Source organism: Diceros bicornis, chromosome 1, assembly GCF_020826845.1.
Source record: "Diceros bicornis minor isolate mBicDic1 chromosome 1, mDicBic1.mat.cur, whole genome shotgun sequence".
In the NCBI taxonomy this organism is placed as follows: Eukaryota; Metazoa; Chordata; class Mammalia; order Perissodactyla; family Rhinocerotidae; genus Diceros; species Diceros bicornis.
The window spans coordinates 87,750,925-87,775,195 of record NC_080740.1 but is presented as its reverse complement, the minus strand read 5'-3'; the positions used below and the strand labels follow the sequence as shown (position 1 = coordinate 87,775,195).

Genomic DNA, 24,271 nt, shown 5'->3' with positions numbered 1-24,271 from the left:
GAAGACATCCTGCTGGCCCAGTCAGCCAAGCCAAACACCAAGGAGCACCCCGACTCCCCTTTCCCCAACCAGCAACAAGTCTTCCATAAATTCCATCTCCATAACCCACCTGGACCCCGAGCCCCGCTGCAGCTGACAGCTCAGACCCTCAGGCTCTTCTTAATTGCCACACAGCCTCCTCCCTAGTCCCCTGCACCCGCCCTCACTGCAGCAGATGTGTTCTCCAGGGCCCAGAAGGAGCTCTCTTTAAGAAAGTGAAAAGAGGCTAATGAATGCTCACAGCTTTACATAAGCAAACGAATTTATCCCATTCCTCCCATTTTGTTCCAAGTGGCAGGCCCTCCGCCCACACGTGACAGTCAGTGCTGACACAGGGTGCCCCTGAACCCCACGCCCTTCTTTCCTGACCCCGAGGACTAAGTGAGTCAAGCTGCGTGGGGCCTTCCGCAGGCTCTAGAACACTCCTTTTCTCTCGGCTGGCTCCCTTCGGTTCTGACCGGCAGGTACCCCCCCCTGCAGGCGGGGCGGCAGGCCAGGAAGGCCGGCCAGGCGGGGCTCCGAGCGCCGGCTCCGCCCTTGCCAGCTGGGTGAGCGGGTCCCTGCTCCGAGCCGTAGTTCCCCTTGAGAACGGGGGTTACAGCAGTCTCCCAGGGGCTCGTGGGCATTACATATGATAAAATAGCCACATCACCAGAAGTTGCCAAAGAGAAAAAAGTACGTAAAGAAACCATGATCCAACGCCGCCACTGATAACGCAGCCCCGGGCTGCGTATGATACTTTTCTTCCTACGTCTTTTTTCCTCTGCGTGCTTATGGGGTTTTTCACAATTCCAATTCTAGAAAATACACAATTGGCATCTCTGCTTTTTTCACTCAACCTTCGCTGTGAAGTATTTGCCCAAATTATTGCATGTCTTCATAACCATCATTTTAAATGACTGCTAAATAAGGAATAATTCCATCAAAAATTTGTAACACTCTATTTGGTAAAAAGAGCACATTTTTAAAATAATTTCAATTTTTTTCTGATTATTGAAACAATGTATGCTCATATAAAATGTGGAAAGTAAAAAGAAGATGGAAATATCTCATAAGCCCATAATTCAGAGTAAACTAAATACCCTCTGAAAAAAAGTGATTCTTAAGAAACTGTTAAAATAGTCCACCTAATGGACGTGGTCTTATTTACAGAATCATGAAAAAGTTGTTGAAAATCTAGCATTGTTTCCAATACTTTGATTTTATAAATAACACTGCAATAAACATTCTTGCACGTGAATCTGGGCATATATCTGATGATCTCTGCTGCCAGGAGACAGGTCGGCTCTACTCCCCAGCCTGGTGCACACATATGATGCACCACGAGACCCCCAGCCTCCTTCACAGCTACCCGCTGGTTCTGGTGGGTATTCGCACGCAGTTCAGGCCAGGTCCACATGCACTGGGCCCACGCTGTGTGCCAGAGAATGAAGCCACAGCCAACAATAAGAGCAGTCCCTGGCCCCAAAGAGGGGTCGGCATCCAGAGAAGTCCCACATTCCAGGGGGTGTGCACAGAACTGCCACATTCCCTCCCATGCTCATGCACCCAGCTGCTCCAACACAAATTTAGCAGGGAGAAAGACAGGGACAGAAACAGACCACCATGTTTATCCACGTACACATTCCAGTTCCCAGATAACCAAGCAAGGGCTGTTTTCGCTTTCAAAGCCCCCAGTCACAGTTGACACAAAACAGCTACTACCAGTTGTGTGCTTATCAGGTACAGATCCAAGTGCTTTGCACCTATTCGGTACTCCATCCTCACAGCAACTCTACTATTATCTCCATTTGATAGACAAGGTTTACTGACTTGCTTGTGGCCACTTGGCTGGTATAAAGTGGAAACAGGGCTCAGACCCACCCAGACTGCTCCAATATCCATCCATAGAGCCATTTGTTCTACTGCCTCCGTGGCTGATTTTGCCTCCTAAATATCCTTTAGGTCTGCCCACGTCTCTCTCTCTGCTCACCATCCTTATCCGAGCCACTATTGTTTTTTCACTTGGACGATTGCAGTAGCCACTGCACTCTCCCTTGCCCCCTACACTCCATTAGCCACGTAAAAGCCAACATGCTTTTTCCAAAAATGAAATTTCATCATGTCCTTTCTCTTCTTGAAATCCTTCAGAAGTTTCCTTTATGTTTCTAGCATAAAACTCAAATTCCTCCCTACAGCCTACAAGGCCTGGAATTGTCTACCCTCTGCCCACTTCTCCTGCCTCATCTCTGCCAGCTCCCTACACCCCTCCTAGAGCCCAGCCTCTCTGCCCTATTGCTATTCAGTGTTAGGACCAGCCTCCCTCCAGCCTCAGGGCCTTTGTACAAGCTGTGCTCTCCTCAACCATCCAAGGTCCTAAGTGACTTTCCTAGGGTACTTCCCTGAGGTTCCACCTTATATCGTCACAGAGCACGCTTCATGGCTCCTTCATGCAACTCATCACAGTGATATATATTTGTCAGTTCTCCTAGTGATCCCTCCACCAAGAAACAGAAAGTCAACCATTTGGTTTTTACCACTAAGAAGTCAGCTTTTCTTTCCCTTTGTCTTTTTTTGAATTTGTTGCAACCATCCATTGACTAAAATTTATATTAGTTAATTTATATATTTCTTTATATATTTCCAGCACATTTCCTGGACATTGTGATGGAAAGGGAGAGAGGTGGGGACAGGAAGAAAAAGAAGAAATGAGACACATTTACCAGTTATCAAAATATTCAAACCTTCCTGGCAGAAGAGAGCATGGGTGGTCCTCAGGCAGCAGAGCTTTTGTTATTTGATTAGACTCAGTGACCCAGACAGTGTGCCCTCACGGAATCCTCCTGAAGTAGCTGGCGTCTTCTCCCCCGTCCAGCTGCACTTGCTCCCCCAGCGCGAGGTGTCCGAGCCGGCTGAAGCCAGCCTTACCTTTACTCTGTCTGTTACACCATCAAGAAACTGACCGTAAATTCGGCGATTTTCGGCACCCGGAACTTCCCTTTGTTCTTCTGTTCTGGCTGGTATTCTGTTCTTGTCTTCACAATCACCTGCAACGTGCAACCCGCGTTAGCACACAGATACCCAACACTTTCCTCCTCCTCTTCTGTTCTTTAGTAACTGGAATGTATTATACATTGCGTAAAGGTCAGAAAATAAAGGACCTCCCTCTTAAACACACACGCGAAAATAGAAAATTCAAATTACCACAACACTGTCCCGTTCCAACAGAGACAACCAAAGGTGACAATTTTGGTCACACCTTTCCAGATGTCTTTACGTGCATATATTATATATTTTTGCTATTTATGCAAATATAGAATTTCTTTTTATGAGATGGATTCATGCTTCATGAATTATAACCTTTTTTTTTATCACACAACACTATACTAACATTTTTTTCCATGTAGACAAATACGTGATTTCACTTTGAGGTAGCATAATATTTCATTGTATGCATATACTACAGTTAATCTACTCAGTCTCTAATTGTTGAAGATTTAGGTTGTTTCTACAGCTTGGGTTATATAAACAAGTTATGATGAATCTCCTGTAGGTAACTGTTTGCATATATACTTAATTCCAATTTGATTTGGGGACTTCCACAAAGAAAATCATAATGTTCTACTGAAACTATTGTATCATCTTATTTTTCTAAAGTCTGAATATTTTGCAGAGGTGGTTAATATCTTGTCAAGGTATGCTGTCAACCTGCCAAGACATTTATGGAACTCCATCCCACTGTGTAGGCAAGGTGGAAGAAAAAAGAAACCTGACAGGTAATCAATAACTATTCCTGAGTGCCATCGTGTCATGGGGAACACAGAAGCTGTCTGAGCCTCAGGGCCTCATCTGTAAAATACAGACGATAATCATAATCATAATCGTTATTTAACAAGATTGTTTTGGGGGTTAAATCAGATGATAATAGTAATATTTTTGGACCCACTTATTACATGTCAGAACTAGATTAAACACTTCATATACCTTATCCACATAACACTACTATTTCCATTCTCCTGACAAAGAAACTAAAGCTCAGAGATGCTAAGTCACTTGTCCAAGGTCACACAGCTGAATGGAAGCCATCTTCTGACCATGATCACTCTGGCTTCTCATTAGAACTTAAATTCACCAAATTTTCACTGAAAACGCCCACCAAGTTTTCCTGGAAACAGCAGTGAAGTGTATTGACTCCTACAAGAATTCTTTGATGAAGAATGTTCTTTAAAATCTGAAAGGCATGCTATTGACTAAATGTAGCTCAAAAAGGAAAGGATGGGGAAAGAGCTACTATTATCGAACATCTCCTGTTTGGCACTTAAATATGCTGGTCAAAGAGGCTCTGGACCCCAGCCCATCTAGAACATGTCTCCCTCCCTGACATCTAGAATGCGTTTGCAGATGTAAATCCTGCTGTTGTATCACATTCCTCTCTGTAGTCTGCTCCCCCAAAACAAAAAGAGGGCCTGGCTTCTTTAAACAGGGAAGTGGTACACCCAAACAAGGATGAAGGGGTTTTTTTTGGGGGGGTGGGTAGGGGAATGTTCTGTTATTTTTATTTTCTTTCTGCTTCACATTCCAAAGAATAGGAAAGCAGAAGCCTCTGTGCCATAGGTAATAAAAATAATTCTCACACTTTGCAAATTTACTATATAGCAGGCATTGAGCACAGGACATGTGTTATATCACTTAACTCTATGCTGTGAGGCAGGTACTGACATTGTCAATACTGTATGGAGGTATAAGAGTGTGGGCTGGGTTCGAATCCTGGCTCTACCACTAAGCCTTCTGTGTCTTGATTTCCTCATCTATAAAGTGGGAAAATAACCATAGCCACCTCACTGGGTTGTTGTGAGGCTTAAATGAGTTAACACAAGTCAAGCACTCAGACCATTCATTCAATAATAAGTGTTTATTTGAACACTGCCTCTGAGTGCTGCCAAGTTTTCCTCTGTAGATGTCTGAGGCAGATGTGGAATTGGGCCTGGCTTGCATCTGGCTTGCATCCTACAGATCCTCCTTACCCAGCCTATCAAGAGCAACAACAGGCCGTCTTAAGAACAATGCTGCTCCAGCATGCTCCTGACCTCCCTGTCTGAGAAAAAAAGGGTTTTGAAGGATGAATAGAAGTTTTCCAAGTGAACAAGCCAAGGAAAGACATTTTCTACAAAGTGAACCACATGGCCAAAGAGACAAATGTGTGAAATAGCATGTGGTCTACGCTTTTTGCTGTTTTGCTGGCATGTGAACTGCACTAGGAATGTGAGAGCTGGGAACTAATGCAAATAAAAGAGCAAATGCTAAAGCATAGCTCATGGGCTGGTGTTTCTATTATTACTTAACTCACAACATTCTGGAAAGGGCCAAACAAAACAATATATATGCAGGTGCTTTGTGAACTTAAAGGATATTCTACAAATTTTAATTATTAGAAATATTTTGAATATCATTAGATCAACTGTCAGGTTATAAAGTGGTATAGAAAATTTAGATGTCTGATGGTTTCTCTGAATCCACATTCTTAGAAATAGTCACACACTTGGAATTATAATTTCATCTCTCCATCCCTCATGTTGTATGTATGTGTGAGTGTGTGTGAGTGTGTGTGTGTGTGTGTGTATTATAATACCTCTCAGTATCTATTTCTAAGCATAGTGAATTTCCTGGTCAGTGTGCCATGAGCCACAAGCCTTGGGGCAATAATTGCCTTTTACGGTAGGCAGCATTCTAAGATGGCCCCCAAGATTCCCGCCTCCTGCCACTCCCCACATACGCGCTATGTAATCTCCTCCCTCAAGAGTGTGGACAGGACCTCTGAATATGATGGCATAGTCACTCCCATGATTATGATATATAAAACCCCTTCATAGCTGATTAGATGGGTTGTTACCAGAGGGGAAGGGGGAGGGGTGAGGGCCAAAGGAGTAAAAGGGCATGTGTGTAGGGTGGCGAATGGTAATTAGTCTTTGGGTGGTGAACATGATGTAGTCTACGCAGAAACTGAAATATAGTGATGTAGACCTGAAATTTGTATAATGTTATAAACCAGTGTAACCTCAATTAAAAAAAAAAGAAAAATCTCCATCATGGCAGATTGGAGAGAAATTCCCCGGCTGGTTGTGAAGAAGTAAGTCAACAGGCTGTGAGAGGACCAAGGAGCTAGACCTGAGGGTGGCCTCTGGGAGCTGAAAGTGACCCTGGCTGACAGCCAGGTCACTCAAGAAAACAGGGACTTCAGTCCCACAACCTCATGTAACTGAGTTCTGCCGACAATCTGAATGAGCTTAGAAGGTGAGCACCAGATGAGAATGCAGCCCAGCCAACACCTTGATTTCAGACTTGTGAGACCCCAAGCAGAGAACCCAGCTAACCTGTCCCTAGACTTCTGACCTATAAAAACTGTAAGATAATAAATTTGTGTTGTTCTGAGCCACTAAATTTTTGGTAATTTATTACACAACAATAGAAAACTAATACGCCATCCCAGTTTGCCAAGTCCATCTCAACCAACTCTTGGGTTGAGCCCTTTGTTACCAGATCCTTAGCCATCAGACTGGCCTCAAGCATCTACACATCATACATCAAAGGTTAGGAAGCATTTGCTTCTTAGTCCTTCCCTCTGCCCCTCTGTTTTTAAAAACATCTTTCCCAAAGCTTCTCAAAATGCTCAAGACCATTTTCATCATTCCATGTAAATTTAAAAGACCCCATGCTGTAGCCAGCATGTTGAGACAAGAGACAGAACTTAAATAATGTTACTGTCATAACGAGACAATGAATAATCATTACAGGCAATATCATTCTAATTGTCATAATAAATATTTTGTGGTTGCTTCTGTAACATCCATTTCCTTGTTCAGTCAAAAGCCCCATGATGTTCCTTTTAGGAACTCATCCCTGTCTCATGTGACAGCCACGTGGTTTCGTGGGATTGACTCCCCCCCCCCAACCCCCGGATGACAGGATGGTTTCTGATTAGGTTAAGCCAATCAGGGCATACAATCTTATTGATCACAAAATTTGATTGGCTCAGAGATGGGCGTTTTACCCAATTTGGACCAATGAGATATGAGGCAATGTTGACTGAGGACTTGGGGAAAGAAGCCTCCTGCTCTTTCAGTGTTCCCCAAAGAGCACACTCTTCCTCTGGATGGTGTGGTGAGGACTTGAGTTCTGGAACTGCTGAAGCGATTGTTCCACTGTGAGGAGGAGCAAGAATGAGGTCAAAGGCGGCACACAGAGGAGGAAAAGAGCCAAGAGGAGCCCAGAGAAATGGAGATGGCCCTGAGGACACTCTGCTCTCTAGGGCCTTGCCTGAGGACAGACCCGCTCTGGACTCTGCAGTTATGGAGGCAAATGTACACGCTCTGGACCTCAATCCAATTTCAGTTGGGTTTTCTGTTACTTGAGGTGAAAAGCTTTCTATCTGATACAAATGTGTTCCAAGAAAACCCAACTGAAAAGCTATTAGAATTTAGTAAGATGGCCAAATACTAAATAAGCGTAACAAAATCAATAGATTTTCTTGGCGCCAGTAAAAAATTACCTCGAAATATAATGGGTCCACCAAAAGAGACATACAAAAATGTTTACAGCCTTTTTTTTTTATAATAGCCCAAAACTGAGAACAACTCAAATGTCCATTAACAAGAAAATGGATAAATTGATGTTTATTCATAAAATGGAATGCTACACAGCAATATTACACACACTGGTGAATCTTACAAACATTACATTGAACAAAAGAAATCTGACACAAAGAGGTTTTCTACACTGTATGATTTCATTTATATCAAGTTCAAAATATATAATTTCTATATTATTTATTTATATAATATATATACATAAACATCCCATTTGCCATTTGTAGTAATAGGGGGGTGCCAAGTTTAGGCAGAGTTGGGGTCATATCCCTCCCTCAAATCCATGTCCTGCTTTGCCCTGAACCCCTATGAGATGTTATTATGCCCTGAGTGACTTTCTAACGAAAACAGTTCTTTTGGCTTCAGAGTCTCACTCCTCAAACCACCAAGCTCACAGGCCAAGGGACAGGTGGGTACTTGACCCCATGTCAGTCCTCAGTCAGCTGCTCCTTTCTTTGGCTAAGCCACATTTTCTCCAAAAGCAACCCAGGTTGCTTTTACAATATTTATCTTTGCCGCTAAGTTAAGTGTTAGCTCTTGAGAACCCCACCTCCACGTCAAAAGCAGGTCTTTGCCAATTCGCCTAGAGCAAATGGACAGTCCTTTGGCCTCATCTTCTTGACCTCTCAGTAGTGTTTGACAGGCTTGTTCACTCGCTCCTCCTTGAAACATCCTCCTTCTTTGGGTCCGTGGCACCCTTGGTTCTCTCCCTGCTCACTGACCAGCCCCGCTCAGTTTCCCCTTCAGGTTTTCCCTTTTCTGCATGACTTCTCAATGTTAGAATTTCTCAGGGCTAGGTCATGAGCACTCCTGCCTCCTTCTACCTGTCCCCCTAAGTGTTCTCACTCTCATCACTTCCAAGTCCATCTTTATACTCATACTGCTCAAATTTACGTCTCCAGTTCAGACTTCACCCAGCACTCAGGTTGCCCTGCTGGACATTTGCCCTTGGACCAACACACCTAAATTTACCATGTCCACAGCAAAGCTCTTGGGTTCCCTGACCCACCAGCCCCTCAACATTTTCTTCCCTGTGGAATCCCCAGCTCAGAAAACAGCAGCATTATCTACACCATAGTTTATGTCAAATCAAATACAGGAGCCTCCCATGATCCCTCCCTTCCCTTCACTCCCAAATTCCGTTCCATCACCAGCTCCTGTTTCCTCAAAAATTTCTCTCAAATTGACCCATTTGTCCAGTTACACTGCCGCCACCCTAGTCCAGAGCATCATCATCTCTCCATGTACTTTGCTCTGGCCAGCTTCCTTGTTTCCATTCTTGCCTCCCCAAACCCAGGGAAAAGAGCTTTCTAGACTGAGGGAGCAGCATATACCAGCAAACATTCAGAAGACACCCAGGAGGCTGTCACCTGAGGGAACCACAAAGAGGTGGCCAGAGAACAGGGCAGGTGAAGTGAGGGGTAAACAGAGGCTCTGAATGCCACGCTAAGCATCTCAAAGATGAACTTGAGGACAATGAGGAGCTGAGGAAGGATCATAAACCAGTGAATGGCTTTCCAGATGTGTGTTCCAGGTAGAGGAGAAACCTCTGCCACAGTGAAGATACACTGGCGAGATGTAGAGAGCAGGGAGAATCCAGCCCTACGAAGTCACTGGAATCAAGCAGCTATCATGCCATGAAGCGTGGTGCTCTGTTCCTGTGGAGCGGAGCCAGAAACAGTTCCCTTCTATAAAAGGAGATATAGTAACACTCACTTTTTTTTTAGTACTATGAAAGGGAAAGCATAAGAAACGTTAGCCAATCATTATTGATTGTACCTTGGAGGAATCAGCTTGCATAAGCAAAGAAAGAGAGAGAAGAGGAAATAAATTTGCAAAGAAAGGCTCTACTCTCTGCAGTTGAAAAAAACATGGAGCAAAATGGAGCCCTGAGCTCCTTAATTAATAACAGAAATATGGGAAAAAGTGGAGGGAGAAGAGAGGAAAAAATTCTTTACTCTTTTTATTATTCAAAGTGGGGTTTTACAAATATTTGGAAAAATGAACCTCTAGATTTTCAAATATCATTGTTTTTTAAAATATCATTTGGATTTTTTTTTCATATTTATATATCAGTCCCCATTGTCCTGTCGGCAGCTGATATGAAGAACATAATTTAACATAATTGGCATTGTGAAAATGGGATAAATTATTCATCCCAAAAGGACCCCTCCTCTGGATACATTCCCCTTTTGCTGGCAAGGCCAGATAATACATGGTGGTTCAGATGGCACAAAGTACAGATCATAAAAATTTTAAATACTACTTCCCAGGATTATCAATAATGAAGAGGTTCCCCCGTGGAGAGGCCCCAGGATTGGCAGGAACAATAAATAAAATGCAGAAGTGCTGACAAGGAGCAAAATTGTATTTTTATGAGCCGGACCTGCACAGGACAAAAATAGCTCCCGGCTGCACCCTTCAGCTCATCCCTGCAGCAAAGAGAGAAGCTCAGAGCACGACAATGAACAGCTAGCCACTGAGCACCTACTATGTGCTAGACTCTGTGCTAGGGGCCCCACTGATGTGTACTCAGTTAAGTCTCACAACTCTCCTTACAACACGCTCTCCAATCCTCGTATCTCTCCTCTAAAATTATCATTATTCCCCTTTACCAGACGAGGACATTTAGCCTTAGAGAGTTCAATCACTTGCCTATGATCAAATGACTGGTAAGTGGTCAAGCTGGTATGCAAACTCAGGATGATTATGCTCTTGCCTATCTATCATGTTTAAAAATAAAAGCTTCCTACTATGTCCCTGGCACTGTGCCAAAAGCTTTACATCCTGTATCTCAGCAAATCCTCTTGATCACTCTGAGATACAAATAATTATCCCCATTTTACAGATGAGGAGCCTGACTCTTGAGAACAGAAATGCCTTTCAACCTCAATAGCACTAAGAGGCAGAGCCAAGCTTGGACCCAAGCTTCTGGCTCAGATCCAAGTGCCACCCACTAGTAAGGTCATCATTGGAGAGTCATAACAGTCAATCTCTGACCCTATGGTACCTGGTACACAATAGGGCTCTATAAATACTGTTGAATGAATGAACAAACAAATAAGTCCTATCTCTCAAGAGACAAGGTGAGTTGCCCACATGGGGCCTGAGTACTTAGTTAGGAACCTTCTCTCATTTGCCCCCCTCACTCCTCACCCCACACTCCATTTCTTTGGGTTTGAGTCTTTTTCCCTGGGCCCTTGAAGCTGGGTATCGGGCCCAGAAAACAGGGTAAAATGTCAGTGCTCAAAGGACGTTAGTGGCAGTGTTGTCCAATCCCATGAATTCATAGATGGGGAGATGGGAGCCCAGAGAGGGGAAGGGATTTGCTACAGGTCACACAGCAAGGCTGGGTCAGAATCAGGACCCTGGTATGGACCTGCTGACTGACTCCCCATCCAGGGCTCTTTCTGTGGGATCAAGTTTCTTTTCCTTGCTGGGATTTTGCTTTCTCAGGGAAGAATGGCTATGCCTAGATTTATTGATAGTTGTGTGGCAGGTGGAAGGTTGGCCAGTACCACTTCAAATGGACCAGCTAGCCCAGTAAGTCTATGACTCTCCAACTCTGCGGCAATGCATAGCGCAGGGCAAGATGGAGGACTCTCCATAGGGTCCTCTACAGGGGCTTCCAGCTCCTTCTGCTCAGAGCAGAGGCTAGCTGCCTGGGCTGGAATCATTGCAGAGGAGGAATACAGCTCTGCCATCGGGCCTGTCCTCTATAGTCCAAAGGCCCAGCTCATGTCACTGCTCAACTCTCCTTGCAGCCTGGGGCCAGCCCCTGTGCTCTCCAGGAACAATGATGCTGATTCTGGGACTGAATTGATGATAATAATAACAAAAATAACAATAATAATAATAACTTTGCACTAAGCTTTTACTGTGCACCGGGCACTGTGATAAACATTCCACATGTATTTTCTCATTTCCCCCGTAAAACAATTCTTGGAGGATGATATTATTGTCCTCCTTTTAACAACGAGGAATTGGAGGGTCAGAGTGGTTAATGAAATTGCCCAGGGTCACACAGCAGATAGGTGGTGGAGTTAGGGTTCTAGGCACTGCTATAATGCCTCTCTCTACAGGCAGGAACACGGGCTTGCTCCACGGAGATCTCACTGTGTGTGAATGTGAGCAAATCGCTTCAGCTCTCCAAAGTTCTTTCACCATCTGTGAAATGGGGGTGATTTTTTAAAAATAGAAAATTTGATACACGCTCATGGTAAAAAAGTATGAAAATTATATAATAAAAGTCTTTAAATGGCCCCACTTGCCCCTATCCCCACTCCTTAAACATCTCATGGTTTCTTGTGTCTGTTCAAAACGGCTTTATAAATTATAAGAATAAAACATAGACACGTGCTTCCACAAATGGGATCGCTTCAAACCATGCTCTTTCAAGTTGTTTTAACTGAGCGATGTGTCTGTCGCTTCTTTCACATTAGCGCGAGCAAATCTGCCTCATTCTCATAACAATCGCTTAGTATTCCACATCCATGCTCCAGAGTTTATTTAACCAGTCCCTTCTCACAGAACATTCCAGTTTTTTTTATATATAGGCTTTTGCATACTTGCAAAAATATACCCATAGGATAACTTCCTACCAGTAGGAAGCATACCAACCAAATAGTATATATAGTTCTAAATTTTATAAACAATGTCAAAATACCTCCTGAAAAACATTGCACCAAATTACATAACCAACAAGAGCGTATTGAGAAGATCTGCTTTCTTCTAGCGTAATCAACTCTAGGCATTATCAAATGTTTTTTGTTGTTGTTGTTTTTGCCAACTTAACAGGTAAAAAAAATTCCTTTCTTCTTTAAATTATGTTTTTAAATTATAAAGAATTTTTAATATGCTTAGTGGCCATTTTATGTCTATTTGTTGGAATCGCTTAGTCAGAGCCTTTGCCCCAATTCGAGGTGATTTACAATCCGCCTCTTGAGAGCGTCTGACGAGCAGAACAAGGGGGCTCTACAAGCCTGGAGCCTGCAGAGACGGGCATTGCTGCTGCTCCCCAGGGAGAGGCTGACAGCTCTCTGACCTTGTGTCTCAGGGAGAAAGAGAAACTTTCTGGTGAAGCCAGAGAGAGGCCAAGCAGGCAAACAGGACCCAGTGACAGGAGCCGAGTCTCCTTTGCCTGACATCGTTCCAGGTCCATCCCGCCGGGCCCCTGAACCCCCACCCTTGAAACCCCATCCTTCTCAGCATGTTTCGCTTTCACCGTCATCTTCCAAAATGACAACTTGAGACATATTCTCAATATCCAGTGAAAGAAAGGAAACTATATCAGTGTGCTCCTTCTGTCTGCCATTTAGACAATTTTCATGTGTTTTCCTCGCAGTAATCCTGTTAGGTAGATCTTATGCTCATTTTATAGTTGGAAAAAACCAAAGCCTTGAGATGCTAAGCGACTTGCTGCACAGTCAGTAAACAGCTTAGCTGAGATTTGAACCCAGGTCTCTAGGCCTACGAAGTGCAAGTGGTCCACCACGCAAAATCTGAAGTGCGCCAAACATCAAGAATTGATCTCTAAATGTCTGCATTCCTCTCCTCCCAGGAACAGGTGAGCCCACCTCCTCCGGGACGTGTAAACACTTAGTGATCAGTAGATAGGAATGTTTGCCTAGACCCCAGCACCAGGCAGCTGGCTCGCCAGGTACACAGTTCACCTGGGGCTTTGCCAAGGTGGAGGTGAGCCTGTCCATGGCTTCCTTTCTGTGGACCTGCCATCCACTAGCTAGCATCTCCCAGCACATCTGTGTGCAGACCTTGGCTGCACTATTTTCTCTGGGCGTGCCCTGGGACAGCGTTTCACCTCTCTGAGCCTGTTTCTGCATCTGTAAAGAGGGGATCATGGAAGCAACCTTACAGAGGAGTTGTGGGGACATCTGGCTTATTTTGGTCCTTTAGATAAACCGAAGGCAACAAGGTCCCAAAGACACGCCCTGGAATTTGGGATCTGCAGATTGGTGGTCCAGCTTCTCAAGAGCTCACTCCACGGCCTGGAGAAAGCCACCCAACTGCAAAGATGCTGGACTATTCCGCCACCTGTCAAGTGGAGAAATTAAGCCCAGCTTTACGCTAGGCAAGCAAGAGGGGGCTTCATTCAGCCAGCATTTCCCACTGCCTGCTGCATGCCCAGGCCTAAGCTAAAGAGATGATGCAGAGCCTGGGCCCTCAGGCCTAGGGGCAAATCTCCGTGCCAACCTGGCACCACGTCTCCATAAATCCATCCACCTCCCCACTCCCACTGTCCCTTCCCTAGTGCCCACCACCATCTCCTTCATAAACACGACAGTGGCCTTCTGCCTGATCTCATGCCTTCCACTCTTTTCTCCCCTTCCACCACTCCTGGCTGGGGTGCTGCAGGAAACTCAGTCACTTTTGTTTTGGGGAAACTACTCTGACGCTGTGAGGCAGACAGATTGGAAAGAGAGAAGAGGAAGAGACCAGGAGACCTGGCATGAGTCCCTTGTCCCTAGAGCAGCCAGAGGAATCTTCCTAAAACAGAAACCTGATCCTGTATTACTCTCCTGTTTTAAATCCCTTCAAAAAAATACACCAAGCCCCACATGAACGGGCACCCACCTCACCTCACTTCCCAAGTTTCCCCGTCACTCAGCATGCCCAGCCAACCGCCTCCTGACTATTCCTCCAACTTCCTCAATGCCCGTCCACGTGCTGCTGCCTCTGCTCCCCTACTCCCCTTACCAACCCATCCTCTACGTCTCAACCAGGGTCCTTCCTCAGAAGGACGTCCCCTGACCATCCTCCCATCATAATTAGGTCCCCCTAAGCCTTATCCTCTCTTATATTACAGCACCTCATTCTTTCCTTAATAGCCCGTCTTGCAACTTGCATCTGTGTACTTTTGTTTGTGTGATGGCTTGTTTGAAGTCCCTCTTCCCCAGTGGACTGGAAGCTCCATGAAGGCAGCGGCCATGCCTATCTTTTCATGGCTGTATATGCACAGCCTTGCACAGTGCCTGGCACATAGAAAGTAACCAATGAGATGTGCTGGATGAATGAATGAATACCTTCCAGTGCGATAAGTACAACCATAGCTATAGTTACGGGTGGTCAGGGAAGGTGTTTAAGAAGATAAGTATTGGCTTCTCAGACAGGCAAAGGGGTGAGAAGGGCATTCTAGGCAGAAGGGATGGCATGTGCAAGGAGGAAGGAGCATGAAACACCCTGGAGAGCATGGAAAACTCTAGGGCAGGGTTTCTCAACCTTGGCATTGTTGACATTTTGGGTAGGATAGTCCTTTTTGGGGGGGCCACCCTGTGCAGGATATTTAGCAGCATTCCTGGCCTCTACCCATTAGATGCCAGTAGTGTCCCGCCTCCAGTTGTCACAACCAAAAATGTCTCCAGACATTGCCAAATGTCCCCCTGGAAGGAAAAATCACCCCCTGTTGAGAAGCACTGCTCTAGGTAGGTCTGACATGCTGGTATTCAAGGTACAATGTAGGAAGTGTTAGGAATGGAAGCCAGTGGGGATCTGGGAAGGATTTGAGGATTGCATCCTGTGAGGATGACTGAAAAGAGTTTGCACAGGACAATGACCTGGTCACATCTCAGAAGCTACCTCGGGTGCAGTGTGGAGGGTTGGTTAGAGTGATAGAAGAGGTGGGAGGCCAACCATGAGGCCGGCTGATCTCCTCTCCCAAGGCAGGCACCGAACCTCCAGCACTGCACAAGGAGGGAGCCCTGGAGGCCATGATGTTCTCTCTGAAGGATTGCCCCAGGCCCCACCTGCAGGTCAGGAGAGCTCAAGGAGCAGCGATGGACATGGATGAGGGAGTGTAAGATTTGAGGAAGCGCTCTCCAGGGGTGGGAGGCTTCTCGTTATTGAAGGCAGCATGGTGCAGAGGGAAAAGTTGGGGTGTCAGGTGCTCCAAGGTTCCAACCCCAGCTGTTCCACTCTCTGTGAACCTTGGGATAGTCACTCCATTGATCTGAGACTCAGTCTCCCCATGAGTGAAATGGGTGCTCTAATACCCACCTCACATAGTTGTTGGGAAGATTAACTGAAACAACAGATCTGAATGCCCGCCATGGCCCCATTCCCAGCCCAGAGCAAGAACTTCAGACCTGCTTGTCCTCTCCATTTAGTCTACAAAATATTTCCCCCTGACACTCATATTCCATGCTAAAGAGTATTTGGTGAACAAATCTAAAGATGATTGTCAGTATTACACACCAAGCACACTCTGTATTTTACATTTTCAAAAAGAAAAACCATGATTTAACACTGGGGTCAAATCTACTTCTTTCTGATAACCAGTTTAGCTCCAACGCTCACCATCTGACTGGATGGTCAGATGGCAGTCACTAATCAAAGAGATGGCAACTATGTCAAGACTTGCTTCGCCTTCTCTACAGCCCTGTGACATCGAGTCCCAATGTTATCAGCCCCACTTGACACACCAGGAGGCTGAGGCAGTTTAAGAAACTCGCTTCAGGTCATCAGCCAAGATAGGCTAGTGACAGGCAGATCCCCATTGTGAACCCACCTGGGGAGGGGGCTTCAGGGTCTGCGCTGGTGACTCAGCCTTTGGAGGACCCATGTGGCTTCTTGAGTGTAATTCACTTTTAACACATTTGTTTTAATATCAGGGGGAAGAAAGTTGTTTACTCTTGGAAATATTATAAAATCTAAATACTAGCACAGAAAACTGCTAATATAATTTCCCACTCAGAGAAGAGAAGACAGAGGCCTAAGGAGGAGAAACAACTCACACAAGTCATACTGTGGTTGGCAACTGAGCTCGAGCTAGAGCCCACGTCTGTGGTCTCCCAGGCTAGCTGGCTCCTTGTTCCTGCTGAGGTGGAAGGTTCTGGAACAACACTGCCTGGGTTTTGAGTTCTACAGATATTGCCAGATGCCTACCAACTATGTGCTTTGGGAAGTTATTTTACCACTCCATGCCTAAGTTTCATCATCTTGAAAAATTGGGTTAAAGTAGCAACTTCTTTATTGGATCCTATTAACTATTGAAAGGATGAAAGAAAATTGTGTGTCTGTGTGTATGTGCATGCATACATATGGCTTAGAACAGCATCTAACATTTAGGAAGACCTTGAAAATGATCATTATTATTCTCTTATAGTTAGTTTTATGCAAGGCACTTTACATATGAGGCCACATCTAAGTATGTTCTGACCATTATGAGGTAGGTGTGATCCTCCACACTTCACAGAGGAGGAAACTGGGATCTGCCTGGTAGAAAGACTTTGTCATAAACATCAGAAGGAGTCTGTGATGTGCCCCTGTGGGGATGTGTTCCTGTTGGGATTTGTATCTTTCAGGATACATTGGTTTCCCCCTCCACACATGCAGGTCCACAATGCATCCTTCAGCCTTTGGGACAACTTTTTGGTACATTTGGACTGGATGCTCAGTGATTACCAGGACTATATCCTCTCTCAAGGAAATAAGGAAGCCCTTGGAGGCAGGGGGCTGGGGTGGGGGGAGTAAGGAAAGACAGAGGCCATGGTATCTCTGGATGGCCTGCAGGTGTGAGGGTTAGGGGGAGAGGGGGCCTCACAACAATCCCTTTTCCTTGAACACCTCTCAGGGACATGCAGATCTTCGAGGCTGTAGCCATTGGCTGAAGGGTAAAGATTCTTCCTGAAGCCTCACAAAACCTTAAGAGACTATCTCCCCTTCTCCTCCCCAATTTCCATTATATCTGGGTTCACAGTCCAGCATCGCGACTTACTCCTTCTGTGATCCTGGATTACTAACAAAATTTCTCTGATTCTTCACCTTTTTGCCTATAAATATGAGTGCCTATTCCCTGACTCCCAGGGGAAATGTACATCTAGCACAGTGGTTCTCAACTTTGACTGCACACAGGAGTCATCTAGGGAGACTTAATTAATACTGACACCTGAGTCTCACCCCTAGAGATTCTGATACAATTGTTCTGGGGTGTGGCCTAGATATCAGGATTTTTAAAAGCTCCCCAGGTGATTCTAATATGCAGTCAAAAACTGAGAACTCCTGATATACATATAGCAGATACTCAATTAATACTGTCCCCTCACATTTCTTTAGTGTTAACTGCCTGTTCCAATTTTATTTTTAAAGGCCCTACTGGTTTCTCAGGATGGCTCAAGTATTCTTTATTTCTGTCACCCCCATGCACATTCTTATATTGACAACCTCTGCACTTTCAAAACAGATGACTCAACCCCCAGCCAGTCAGGCAGGCCCTCTATCTAGCATTGGCTCATCTTCTGTTCATTGGATAGAGCCAATTGGTTAAGACACACAATGCCCTCTTGGAGATGCCAATGAGAAAATCAAACAGATGGAATGATCCATTGTTTGCTCTTCAGCCAGGGAACTCCATCATTTGCCTCCAAATCTATCTCTTACAGTGTGTAAAAGCTCACATTATAAAACCTAAGTTCTCTCAGCTGGATCTTAAACAATAATGTTTCTCCCACTCGTGTCCATGGGATAACCCCCCCACCTTTGTATAAATGTCCACCTCCATTTCTCATGGACTACTCCCATGTCAGGAGATGTGCCATCAGCCAGTCACTCATTGCCAGCCACGCCTCCCCCAAAGACACTCTACTCCAGTCATGCTATTTCCCAAAAGCTCTCCATGCTTTGTACATGTGTGCCCTTTGCCTTAAATGCCTTTTCTCCCATGCTCCACCTGGAAGGTTTTACTCACCTTTAAAAGCCAAATTCAAATGTTCTCCTCTGCAGCATATCTAACCTATCCTCCCGGTCTCTTCCCCAACACAACAGAATTTAGTTGTTTCCACCTTTGTGCTCTCACAATCTTTGTAACTCTCAGCATTTACCATGATGCATATATTATAAATTAATGTTATACTGGATAGGGATTTTGTAATTTGTCTTTTTATAACCAACTTCTAGCACAGGTACAGGGCCTTAGCAAGTGCAAACTAAATGCCTGTTGGACTGCATCTAATTCTCTATCCTCAGATCTATATCAGTCAATTTTGAAACACCTTCCCAAAACAATCAAAACAGATTTTCTCTGTCACCATCTAGAAGCTTATTAGTATTCATTTGTTATGATAGAACTTTAAAAGATTAATTTTCTAGCCCATGTATTTATATGTGAACGAAAAAAATGAATAAACACTTACCATAAATCTGAAATAATACAAGAGATATCATGTCCCTGGAAGGAATAACTACATTTTACAAGAAAGGGAACGTATTTGGCTGATGAGGGAATGAAAGGGTTTGGGGGGGGGGATTTTTTGCTGCTTTATTTCCTGAGATGGGGGAGCACAGGGGGCTGCTGAGGAGAAGAGCACCTGCTTTACCTTTTCCGGAGCAGGCAGCTGTAAGTGATTAACCTCCAAGGGAGTGATGAGAGGGACGGTCTGGAAGCCATCCTCAGCCGAAGGCGGCTTGGTCCCCTTCTCGCTGGGGGTACTGGTCAGCTTCACCATCCTTATGCCTTTCTTCCCAGACCTAAGGCAAGCAGGGGATTCTAGTTACAGTAGGAGGTGAGGCAGGGAAAGAGAGGGCTGACGACAGGGAAAACAGCGCTGTCCTCAACAGCTCCACTCAGGCAGCTTTCAGTGTAGAGATCAGTCATGGATCTTCCACTAGATTTCCTGGCATGATTCTCATTATCCAGTAAAACTTCTTTAATCATCAAAATATGCCACCTGCCCATGGGGTTCGACAGCCCTCAGATTTGAGAAACTCAAGACAAATCCCAGACTTACTCAAAAAATACACAAGCTTTAAAAAAATCTAAGACACTAGAGCTAATGTAGCAATATAATCTCAGTGAAAATCTTATTCTTAGTGCAAAATTAAACCCTATTATTCTGGGTCACCCTGCAGTATGATAAATTGCACCTCACCACCCTGGTTGCTATTTTATGCTATTGGCTCTTCTTCAGCAATCTCCCTAAAACACAATAAATACATTCAGTGTTTCTATGTGTACCCTTTCACACAATATGTAGGTTTTACAGCAGCTACAATTTCCTAAAACAAAAAAGGATTGGCTTGAACCCAATCCTGTTATTCAGCCATGGAATGCCTCCATTTCCTCAACAGAGAAGGGCTATTTTTTTTTCCTTCCATGGAAAGTTAGCAACCCCCATACTGCAAGACTGTCAACTAAATACACAAATCACATTTATTCCTCCCCAGCTCCCTTGGAAGTCAAACGGTGCTCCCACCGCCCCCACCCCGAAGCCCAGTACAACTGAATTTCTCTTGTCAAGCCTGCTGATGGAACGTTATTAGACAAAATAGGGTTGTTGTGGGGGTAAAAGGGATGGTAAAGCGTTGGTGGATATTGGGGAGTAGTTATAGCAAAAACAAATGCCTACTTACTGTGCTGCACTCTTGGGGGTCAGAGCAGATTCAAGCCGATTTGAAGAGGAGGAGGACAGCCAGGAGTCCTGCCTCCACAGCCCGAGCTTGTGGTGCTGAAAGGACAGCGCCTTGCGTGTGTCTGGACTGGGAGCTTCTGAGAGCGAGGCGCGAGCGAGCGAGCGAGCGAGCAAGCGGAGAAGAGCTCCTGGCAGCTGCCTGCCTGCTCTCTCGCTCGTGCCCCCTCCCACCAGGGAACGGGTTCCCACACCATCTGTCATCTGGCACCACCTGCTGTTTCTCATGCATGGCCACAACCACGGCATGGGACGAAATAGTGTCAAGAAAGTGGGAGGGATTCTGGCCACACACACACAAACATAAAATTAATACACACATCTAACAAGCAATTCTAGAACCTTTAGAAAAACTGGAGGAGGCGCATTCATTAGGACAAGGGACCACCTCCTAAGATCTTCTGGAACAAAATTATGAAACAGAACGGTACAGTACCTGCACTGTGCTCTGATCTGTGGTAAGGAGAGAAGGAGAACTAATATTTATTGAGTATCTCCCATGCAGTGGGCACTCTTCCAGCCTCTTTCAGACTATTTCCCTCATTTGCAAAATGTGATTTCTAATAGAACCTACACGATGGGCGCGAGGTGTGATTGTGATAACATTGGGAAAGAATTTGGCTCAGAGCAGGGCACATGGCAAGCACTACATAAACATAAGCTACTATTCTCACAACGCCGCTGTGATCATACAGATCAGCTAAGGTCACAGAGCTGGCATAGCACCAGGAACTGAGATTTAAACCCTGATCCATTGCCACCAAAGAGTGCATCCAGTCCACAACATTATGTATATGACTCCCAGGTTGGTGTCTGGAATCAGAGAGGACAAAGTCCTAGTGTCAGCTCTACCAGTTCTGGCTGTGGGGATCTTGGACGTTTTACATTCACTCTCTAAGCCTCCATTTATTTATCTCTGATGTGAGAATACTAACACTTCCCTTGCAGAGTAGTTGTGAATATAAGAAGAGATTGTGCTCAAGGAAACCCCTTTTAGCCTGGGGACAAGGTTCTGAATTACCGAATTATTTCATCCCTGGGGATTGCTCTTATACACTCTTCACATTATCTGAGGTCAAGATCATCTCCACGGTTTCTCCCAGCTGTGGGTCAGGTCACAGATTCATCCTCAGCTACAGTGCTGTTTATGATGCACTTCGTGAGGTTCAGTTGTCTTGGCATTAGTAATGGCATACCCTTTCGCTTTCAAAGTATCCTAGTTTGCATGATAAATAGTTTGGTCAGCTTAATTAGTGCTCACATGCTGAAAATATACTCTACTAGCTAAAAAGCCAGGAGAAAACATATATATTATCTGTATTGTTCAGTAATAAAATAGATGTGTGTGTGTGCATGGGCATGGGGACCTGTGTGTGTGTGTGTGTGTGTGTGTGTGTGTGTGTGTGTGTAGAAAGAGAGAGATGTTTCTGTGACAAAGTCTATAACATATCAGAGCTGCACAGGGCACTATTAATAGAAGTCTGCATATATATGAGACAGAGGTATTCCAATAAATGTTAATCCCCCATTTCCTGCTTTCCAAAGGCTTGGATGATTTTCAGATGCAGGAATTATCTAAGGACAACACAATGTAGGCAGCTACGTAGAGGCAATTGTGAACATGTGTATTTGACCCTATTACTGCTGCCTCCAAAGGAAAAAGAAAGTCCCTTCAACATAGCTTGTGGTTTATTCACAAGCAGAAATTTTGCCTTTAATAGCCCCAAGCCAGAGGCTTTGAGAGTTTAGTAAGGTCCAGGAGAAGAGCCTGTCTCATGGCAATGTGAAAACCAGGCTTCCTGATATGTGAGGCCAGAGAGAAATGGTGGGAAGAAACAGGGGCCTAGAGTCATGCGGAGAAGCCCCTTGTTTAAAAATGATATTGAGAGGTGCTTAATATAATAGACTATTATTCTCCTGTTGAGTTCTGGAAACTATGTCTTACAGTTGAAAACCAAAATTATGAGATTTTCTAGTGAGGTTTTCTATGTATGTTAATGTAATTTATAAGACAACTGCAACATAAGGAATGGAGGATAAAGGGACTAAGGTGGTGGTAATGTTTCTATATTCCCCATGAGGTGGTAAAGTATTGATTCCAACTAATCTGAAAAGTTAGTTATATCTATTGTAATCCCTAGGGCAACCAAAAATATACAGAGATAAAGTCCAAAATGCAATAGATAAATTTAAATGGAATACACTAATAAAGTTCAAATAAGCCACAAGAAGGCAGGAAAAGGAAAACAAAAACAAAAAGATGGAATAAGCGGAAAACAAATAATGAAATAGTAGGCTTAAATCCAAATTTATTGATAATTACATTAAATATAAATGGTCTAAAAAAACAAATAAAAAATAGGTTTCTCAAATGGAGGAAAAACATGAACCAAATATATGCTGTTAACAAGAAACTCACTTCAAATAAAGTGATATAGATAGGTTAAAAGTAAAGGGTCACACTTTCAGCTTTGACTTCAAGGAGCCCAAGGTACAGCTTTCTTCTCTCCTGCTGCATCTGGGTTCATCTAACACCAGCTGCCTCCACCACGCTGCCAAAGTTTGACCCCAATGAGATCAAAGTCACGTACCTGAGGCACACCAATGGGGAAATTGGTGCCTCTTCTGCCTTAACCCCCAAGATCAACCCTCTGGGTCTCTCTCTCAAAAAAGTTGGTGATAACATCACCAATTCAACTGGTGACTGGAAAGGTCTAAAGATTACAAAGAAACTGACCATTCAGAACAGACAGGCCCAGAATGAGCTGGTACATTCTACCACTGCCCTGATCATCAAAGTCCTCAAGGAATCACCGAGAAACAGAAAGAAGCAAACAGTAGGCACAGTGGAAATGTCACTTTTGATGATATTGTCAACATTTCCTAACAGAAGCAGCACTGATCTTTAGCTAGAGAACTCTCTAGAACCATTAAAGAGATCCTGGGAACTGCCCTGTCTGTGGGCTGCAGTGTTCATGCAGCAGCCCACAGACACCACTTTCATGACATCATAGATGACATCAACAATGGTGCAATAGAATGGCCAGCTAGTTAAAAACTACAGAGGAAAATATTCCAATAAGGGATCATTTGACAAGCAAAAATGGTAAAGGGATGGAAGAAAATACACCGTGATAACACTAAACAAAAGAAACGTGGGATAGCTATATTATTATCAGACAAAGTAGACTTCAGAGAAAAGAAAATTACCGGAGATAAAGAGAGACATTACATATGCTAAAAGAGTCAATTCACTAAGAAGACACAGCAATCCTAAATGTGTCTGGAGCTAATAACAAAGCTGCAAAACACATGAGGAAGAAACTGACAGAACTGAAAGAAGAAATAGACAAGTTCACAATTATAGTTGGAGACCCCAGCACTCCTCTCTTGCTAATTGATAGAGCAAATAGAAAATCAGCAGGGCTATAGAACAGAGTTTCTCAACTTCAGGTCTATTAACATTTTGGACTGTATAATTATTTCTTTTTTTTTTTTTTTTTTTTTTTTTGGTGAGGAGATCAGCCCTGAGCTAACATCCGCCAATCCTCCTCCTTTTTTTGCTGAGGAAGACGGCACTGGGCTAACATCCGTGCCCATCTTCCTCCACTTTATATGGGACGCCGCCACAGCATGGCTTACCAAGCAGTGCGTCGGTGCGCGCCCGGGATCTGAACCAGCGAACCCCGGGCCGCCGCAGCAGAGCGCGCGCACTTAACCGCTTGCGCCACCGGGCCGGCCCCTGTATAATTATTTCTTGTGGGAGGCTGTCCTGTACATTGTAGGATGTTTAGCAGCATTCCTAGTCTCTACCTACTAGATGCCAGCAGCAACTTCCCCCAAATTGTGACAATCAAAAATATCTCCAGACACTGACAAATGTCCCCTGGGAGAGAGGGGCAAAACCATTCCCAGTTGAGAACCACTGTTATAGAAGAAACAAACAACATCACCAACCAACAGGATCTAACTGACATTTGTAGAAAACTCCACCCAAAAACAGAAGAATAAAAATGCTTTTTGAGTGAACACGGAACATTTATTTGGATAGTCTATACCCTGAGTTACCAAGATAGACTATACCCTGAGTCATAAAACAAACCTGAACACATTTTTAAAAATTGAAAATGATATAAAGAATGTTCTGGGCCGGCCCTGTGGCTTAGCAGTTAAGTGCGCGTGCTCCGCTACTGG

At 44.3% G+C, this 24,271-nt stretch overlaps 1 protein-coding gene and 1 pseudogene across 1 annotated transcript in view; one reads left to right on the top strand and one right to left on the bottom strand.

Moving 5' to 3' along the window:
* Window positions 1-19,117, bottom strand: part of NSG2 (neuronal vesicle trafficking associated 2) — a 55,753-nt gene extending 36,636 nt beyond the window's left edge. The window contains exons 1-2 of the mRNA XM_058546329.1: window positions 18,989-19,117; window positions 2,982-3,065 (exon numbers count right to left, since the gene is read on the bottom strand). Of these exons, the coding sequence (XP_058402312.1) occupies window positions 2,982-3,065; window positions 18,989-19,117 (213 nt within the window). The remainder of the gene's footprint in view (window positions 1-2,981; window positions 3,066-18,988) is intronic.
* A 1,537-nt stretch (window positions 19,118-20,654) lies between these two features.
* LOC131412092 (large ribosomal subunit protein uL11-like) lies at window positions 20,655-23,132 on the top strand (annotated as a pseudogene).
* The last annotated feature ends 1,139 nt before the right edge of the window (window positions 23,133-24,271 follow it).